This window comes from Sander vitreus, unplaced genomic scaffold (genome assembly GCF_031162955.1).
Source record: "Sander vitreus isolate 19-12246 unplaced genomic scaffold, sanVit1 ctg302_0, whole genome shotgun sequence".
Lineage (NCBI taxonomy): Eukaryota > Metazoa > Chordata > Actinopteri > Perciformes > Percidae > Sander > Sander vitreus.
Window position 1 is genome coordinate 105,001 of NW_027595455.1, and position 7,500 is coordinate 112,500.

Sequence of the window (7,500 nt, forward strand, 5' to 3'; positions counted from 1 at the left end):
CATTGAAAATCTTTTAGATAACAGGAGCCTATGATTTCTGTATCCAACTCCGTAACAACAGACTACCAGAACGCCTTTTTCTCTTCTGACAAAAGGTCACGTCCTGAGATCGATAATGTTGTCAGACACTTAGTAACAAGTAACAATCTGAGCCTGTCAGTAGCAAAAACAATCACTTTTATTAGACAAAAAGTAAGGCTTCACAATTGCCCCCATTAGGTTACATTGTAGCTCGGTTCGCGCCGACTCGTCTTTGTGATCTCGCAGATTTTTGGTCAAAAAATAAATAAAACGGTAGTTACCCTTTAATGTACTTTTTATTCAGCATGAACACAATAAAGTGCAGCTCTACAGACTCTACAGTCAGAGAGTTTAGAGACATTTTATTCAGATTTCCTTTTAAAATGGCCATGCCAGTTTCTCCCTCTCCAAAATGTATCCTGTAACTTGTAATGTAACTTTGCAGCGTTATCTAACCTCCCCGACAGCTAGCATGACATAGTTGATACCAGTGGATTCCTTATGTCTTCTAGTTTCATATGAGACGGACAGAAACCCATTCTGGATTTTATCTATCGATATTGGATCATTCAAATGTAAAATGATTTGAATCAGAACATTTTTAAACCAGCCCTGATAGATATTGTATAAAATGTGATAATTAACAGAAACATCCTTAAAATGACATAGTTCAGAATCTGTTCATAAAAATACAATAAAAATAACTGAATATAAGTTATTATGAAAAAGCTTAAACTTCATGTGATGTTAGTTCAGCAGATCACAAATAATAAGGGCGTGAATATCCTGGTGCAGGTGTGTTTAGGGCGTGTCTAAATCCACTTTTGCTAGTTTGACAGCTGATAAAAGGGTCCGTGCGCCGGGCACATGGTTCAAAAGGGTTGTACTTAGTGTCTTCATGAACTCATTATTGTGTTTTGGGCGTAACATGCAATAAACCAATTTTGTTGGTCAATGGCGTGATCACTTTCCACTGCCTCAAGATAGCAATACGCCAAGAATTTACCTGAACACACCTGTAAGACCAGCGCAGGTGACACTTGACACAAAGACACTTGCGTCGGGCTTTGCACCATGCTGCGCCGGATGAAAGATAGCGCCCTAAATGTCTGTTTTTATATAAAATAGACACATTATAGTAACACACTGCTGACTCTGTATACACTGTAAAAAGGCTGTCTGTTGTGATTAAATGATGACAGAAGATACTTTAGATACAAACACAAAGATCATCATCGTCTCATTCTCACAGCGTTTGAGACAACAAAGACATTTGCAGAGTAACATGTAGAATTATTTACAATAATCAGGTTTATATTTATAGTGTGTATAGTGTTTTATATTGTGCATGTGTGTAAAGTCTGTATGTTTACTCTAATACTGATGGTCTCAGCTTCACACTGATTTAAAATGATAATCACATCTGGACTTACCGAGCCTTTCTGCAGTTCCTCACAGCTGGAATCAGTCTCCGTCGTCCCTCCTCTGATGTGTTGTACTTCTTCAGGTCCAACTCATCCAGAACCTCCTCTGACATCTGCAGCATGTAGGCCAGAGCTGAGCAGTGGATCTCAGAGAGTTTCTTCTCTGATCTGTTCTCTGACTTCAGGACCTCTTGGATCTCCTGATGGACTGAGTGGTCGTTCATCTCCGTCAGACAGTGGAAGATGTTGATGCTTCTGTCAGGAGAGATCTCATCACTGATCATCTCCTTCAGGTTGTTGATGGCTCTCTGGATGATTTCTGGACTGTTGTCTGTCTGACCCAGCAGGCCTCCTAAGAGTCTCTGGTTGGACTCCAGAGAGAGGCCATGAAGGAAGCGGGCAAACAGGTCCAGGCGGCCATTTTCACTTTCAAGGGATTTCTCCATGGCTCTCTTCAGGAAGACATCCAGGGATGGGTAATGGTCATCTTCTTCCTTTTTGTACCAGTCATCATCATCATCATCATCATCATCATCATCATCATCATCATCGTCATCATCATCATCATCATCATCATCATCAGCATCATCACCATCAAAATCATCATCATCACCATCATCATCATCATCATCATCATCACCATCATCTTCATTATCATCATCCCAGTCTTCTTTCAGGAAGTCCTCCAGTACCTTTGTGTTCCTGTTGGTGTAACAGTGGAACAGGTAGACTGTAGCCAGAAACTCCTGAACGCTCAGATGAACAAAGCAGTAGACTGTTTTCTGGAAGATCACACTCTCTCTTTTAAAGATCTCTGTACAAACTCCTGAGTACAGCGAGGCCTCTGTGACATCCAGACCACATCGCTCCAGGTCTTCTTGGTAGAACATGATGTTTCCTTTCTCCAGCTGTTCAAACGCCAGCCTCCCCAGCTTCAGAAGAACGTCCCTGTCAGCCTCCGTCAGCTCCTGTGGACTCGACTCATGTCCCTCAGCATACTTGAGCTTCTTCCTCTTTGTCTGAACCAGCAGGAAGTGTGAGTACATGTCAGTCAGGGTCTTGGGCAGCTCTGCTCTCTGGTCTGTAGTCAACATGTGGTCCAGAACTGTAGCAGTGATCCAGCAGAAGACTGGGATCAGACACATGATGTGGAGGCTCCTGGATGTCTTGATGTGGGAGATGATTCTGCTGGACATCTCTTCATCACTGACTCTCTTCCTGAAGTACTCCTCCTTCTGGGGGTCAGTGAAGCCTTGTACTTCTGTTACCCTGTCAACACATGCAGGAGGGATCTGATTGGCTGCTGCAGGTCGGGAAGTTATCCAGACGAGAGCCGAGGGAAGCAGCTTCCCCTGGATGAGGTTTGTCAACAGCACGTTGACTGATGACTTCTGTGTGACATCAGAAACAGCCTCATTGTTGTTGAAATCCAGAGAAAGTCTGCTTTCATCCAGGCCGTCAAAGATGAAGAGGACTTTAGAGCCAGCGAGCTGCTCTGCTGGGACCTCCTGTAATGTTGGATGGAAAACACGGAGCAGCTCCAGAAGACTGTACTGCTCATCTTTGATCAAGTTCAGCTCCCTGAAGGAAAGAGGAATCACCAGACTGATATCTTGGTTTTCAAAACCCTCGGCCCAGTCCAGACAGAACTTCTGCACTGAGAAGGTTTTTCCAACGCCAGCGACGCCGCTCGTCAGAACGACTCTGATGGGTTTCTGTTGGCCAGGTGAGGCTTTAAAGATGTCGCAGCACTTGATTGGAGAGTCGTGGAGGGTCTTCTTCTTGGAAGCTGCCTCGAGCTGCCACACCTCATGTTGGGTATTAACGTCTTCACGTTGTCCGTCTATGATGTAGAGGACAGTGTAGATCCTGTTGAGGAGGGTTCTACTTCCTGTTTCAGCTCCTTCAGTCACACGTTCAAATGTCCCCTTCAGCCTGATCTTATGTTTCTGACGACCAACATCCACTAAAAAAAGGACAAAGGTGAGAGACAGAACAAGAAAGAGATAACAATCTGGTGATCATTTTTTATTACCAATATGAAAACAATCCAGTTAAATTTCAGATGGACTTAAAATGTAATGATATTTATTTATTTATAGACTTAGAAAACGTTAATGTCCCAGAGAGGCAATTGTTTTGTACAGTGCAGGCATATTAACACATAACCACAACACAAGCATTGAACCAGACATCTACAGCACTGTTTATCTAACACATACATACACACATGAATAAATAGAATACAATAAAAAGGAGCATGTTGCTCTTCCCTAAAAGGCCTAATGTCATAAATAAACATATCATAACATATATTCCTCCTCCAGTCATACCCCTCCCCACATCTTATTTAATTGGGTTATTGCCATGGGAATGAATGAGTTTTTTGCTTGGTTGGTTCTGACATTAGGGTATCTATATCTACGACCAGAAGGGAGTGGCTTGAACTCCTCTGACAGTGGATGGGTTGTATCCATGCAAACCTTGACTGCCTTCTGTGCCAATCTGGTCAGATATAGTTGGTACAGGTCTACCTGTTGCTTACCAATGATCTTTTAACAATCTTCCCCAATTTGTTCCTATGGATGATTTTTGAATGTCCATACCAGCATGAAATACAGTAGGAGAGAATACTCTCGATAAAGGACTTATAATAATTAAGTTTCCTAAGAAAATACAAGCATTGTTGGCCCTTTTTAAAAACAGCATCACCACACTGATCCCAGGATAATTTCTGGTCAATGATAAGACCGAGATATTTGTAGTCCATCATCATCTCTATCTCCTCTCCTCTTATCAGAGTCGGAGTGGGTGAGGGAGCCCCACGTCTAAAATCTTCAAATGCAACTGGGAGGCTTTACATCAGTCAGCAAATTCCTGCAACACTGGACCATGTTCAGTTTCATCTCGCTCCAGTAAACTAATCACAGCAGTATCATCTGCAAATGTAATTATATGACGTCCAGGGTAACTACTGCGACAACAGTCAGTGTACAATATATAAAGCAGTGGTGACAAGACACTACCTTGTGGTGTCCCAAATGAAGTGACGTGGACCCCAGATAGTGTGTTCCCCACCCTTACTCTTTGTGGCGGCCCACTCAGGAAGTCCAAGATCTATTTAATTAGTGTTGAGTTTAGCTGGAAATTATCTCTAAGTCTGTTTGCTAAAATGTGTGGATGGACAGTATTGAATGCTGATGAAAAGTCTGCAAATAAAATGCGAGCATGTGTTTTACAACCTTCCAGGTGTGTATACAGATAATATAAAAGCACTACAATGGCATTGTCCATTCTCCTCCCAAATCTGTAGGCGAATTGGAGAGGGTCAAGAGCATGTCTATAGGATTAATGATGTGTGTTTTAATGAGCCACTCTAGTGACTCTAAAAGAGACGTGAGGAGAACAGACCTATAATCCTTGGATGAGGATGGATGGGAGACTTTGGGAAGGGGGGTCACAACTGCTGTTTTCCAAAGCACTGGAACCACCTGGGTGTCTATTGAGAGTTGGAAATTCCACTTAATTGGACCACACAATGCTTCAGCACTCTGCCTCCAATGTTATCCAGCCCCGGACTCTTCCGTACGTTAGTCCTTTCAAACACTCACTGGACTATCAACTCCTTGATGATAAAAGTGCTCTCCATCCCAGCATCGTCCATTACAATCTGTTTCCAGGCAGAGACGATGTCACTGTCATTTATTTCAAAGCGGATAAAATGTTCATTTAAGTTGTTGGCCAGAGCAAGGGATGCTGTGTCATCCATGAAGTCAATGTTATTCCCTGTCTTGAATGGGGCGTTGGCCATCAACTTCATACCAGTCCATGCAGCCCTTGTATTCCCCGCAGCCAGGGTACTCTGTACGTTGTCCTTGTACTGACACCTGGCCTTATAAATATCCTTACTGACCTTCCTTTTCATGTCTTTTCTGAAGACGAAGACTCTCTTTTTCTCATTTAATACGTCCTTTAGTTCGAGACATAATCACACAAACGTAAAGTGTTCTCAGTTCTGCTGCTTTCAGTATTTTGCTTAAATACAACACGCAATAAAAAAAAATGAAAGGAAATGATTTCCAACTTTCTTTTATTCAAATTGAATTGAATATAAAAGACAAAAAAACGACAGTTTCATTTTGTAGTTAGTTAAATATTTTATTTCAACTAATCTAAGTGTCTTTCTTGATGTGCATATTGCGTTAATTGATATTGCTAATCAACGATATGTTGTGCAGCTCTAGTCTGTGCTGTCTGACTCCACAAATGTCTCAGTATTACAACAACCAGTGGTGTGTTTCAGACATGAAGACATCAGCAGACAGGTGGACAGACTTACTGTGTTCAGAGCTGCTCTGATTGGCTGTCTGCAGTCCAGCTCTGGTTCTGGATCTGAACAGGATCTGGATCTGAGAAACATCACTCCTCTTCCTCTCTCTGGAAAAACATTTCTTCATCACTGAACTTATTTGTTGATTGTTGTTGAAACATATCAAGCTTTGCCCAAACTGTCCAGAGTCAGTTAGGTTTCCACAGAGGTTAGAAGTGGTCTGAATATTGAGGAAGACCAGCATGTAATAGAATGTATATAAATGTAATATACAAACACAACATCAACAAATACATGACATCAGCAGGAAAAACTGAAACTGAGTCATTAAATGAGATAGTAGCAGCTGTCTTACTTTGTGTCTGAGGGTCCAGGTTCATTACTGAAGGTCAGAGGAGGATCTCTGGACTGGTCACTCTTCATACACAGACAGCCAGATACTTCAGACTCTGCTCCGTCCTCCTCTTCCTCCAAACCACTCATCTTCTGATCTGAAGTCAGTCTGAAAGGGAAAACAGGAACACTGACTGTGAGCTCACAACATTTAAATGAAACAAGTTTGAACAAGAGGAAGCAATGATCAGGAAGTTATTAGCCAAATGCTGGTACAATATGCACGTAGCTGGAACATTTGCTTAACTCACCAGCCCCCAAAATACAAAGGAGATCTATTGAGTGGCTGGTGAAATGTAATCATTCACCTTTGGCTGGCGGACGAAAAAGTTAATCTTTTAACCCTGGTCACAGGCAACACACACACACACACACACACACACACACACACACACACACAGTCAGTTGTCTTTAGACCTGTGTTTTCTGGAGTTCCAGCAGGTTTAATGTGTATTATTCAGCCAATCAGGACTTAGTGTCGACCATCAAACTGTTGAGTTCATTCTAACATGTCTTTCCTCTCCAGTCCACAGGGAGAACACTGACTCAGAGACTTTAACAGTAAAATAATAAATGCTGGATTAACACTCACGCTGCCTCAGCCTTCAGTTTCCTCCTCCTGCTCTGTTCTGTCCTCTCTAAATGGAGTCTACACTGACCGAACACTGTTGCTCCTCCCCTCTCTGTTCTCTATTTACTGGAAATCACATGACTTCATCTGAGTGGGAGTGTCTTTATGTGTGTGTTCACACAGATCAGCTTTTACCTCTACTGCTGCTGGTGAAGCTGCCACCAAACACACCAAACAACTGATCATATTCAGCATTTAGAAACCTTTTCTCTCCATGTTGTGAACTGCAACATGTCCATGTATTGATTGTCATTTCTGCCTGACATGCTGTCTGATATATTACTAGTCTCTCTTTAAGGATTGAAGCCAGTTGACATGATCATATAGTTAAGAGTTAGCAGAAGACTAAACTACCAGCTCGTTTCCTCTCAAACCTTCAGACCCATCCTGAGGAAACTCTTGAGGAACTGTTTCAATATTTCCTATATAGTCATGTGGACAGTTTTTAGTAAATGAATAACGTCTACAGACCAGATTAATTTAGCATATAAAAACATACAATACCAAGTGATATCATTACGTTTAATGTATTACATTTAGATGTGTTCATTTATCCAAGTCTTGAAATGTCATTTGGTTGGACAGAGAGAAGTGTTTAAGGGTTGACCCGATGCCTGGAGTGGGACGTCATGGTTTACTACCCAAACATCTGGTAGTCTGTGTAGGTCTTCATCGTTGTCTTCCTCTTTTCTGGAGTCTTA

The 7,500-nt window shown here is 42.0% G+C and overlaps 1 protein-coding gene across 9 annotated transcripts in view; it reads right to left on the reverse strand.

Moving 5' to 3' along the window:
* The window catches only part of LOC144513631 (protein NLRC3-like), a 28,551-nt gene extending 21,712 nt beyond the window's left edge, over positions 1–6,839 (reverse strand). For 7 of the 9 annotated variants that reach the window (XR_013501153.1, XM_078244787.1, XM_078244786.1 and 4 more), the window contains exons 1-4: positions 6,761–6,839; positions 6,131–6,277; positions 5,785–5,882; positions 1,455–3,411 (exon numbers count right to left, since the gene is read on the reverse strand). Coding sequence is in view for 8 of the 9 variants with exons in the window: in XM_078244787.1 (XP_078100913.1) it covers positions 1,455–3,411; positions 5,785–5,882; positions 6,131–6,258 (2,183 nt within the window). In the remaining variant the exon portion in view is untranslated. Of the gene's footprint in view, positions 1–913; positions 1,131–1,454; positions 3,412–5,784; positions 5,883–6,130; positions 6,278–6,760 lie in introns of those variants that run through there. The other 2 variants (XM_078244794.1, XM_078244788.1) reach the window with 2 other exon arrangements.
* Positions 6,840–7,500: the final 661 nt, after the last annotated feature.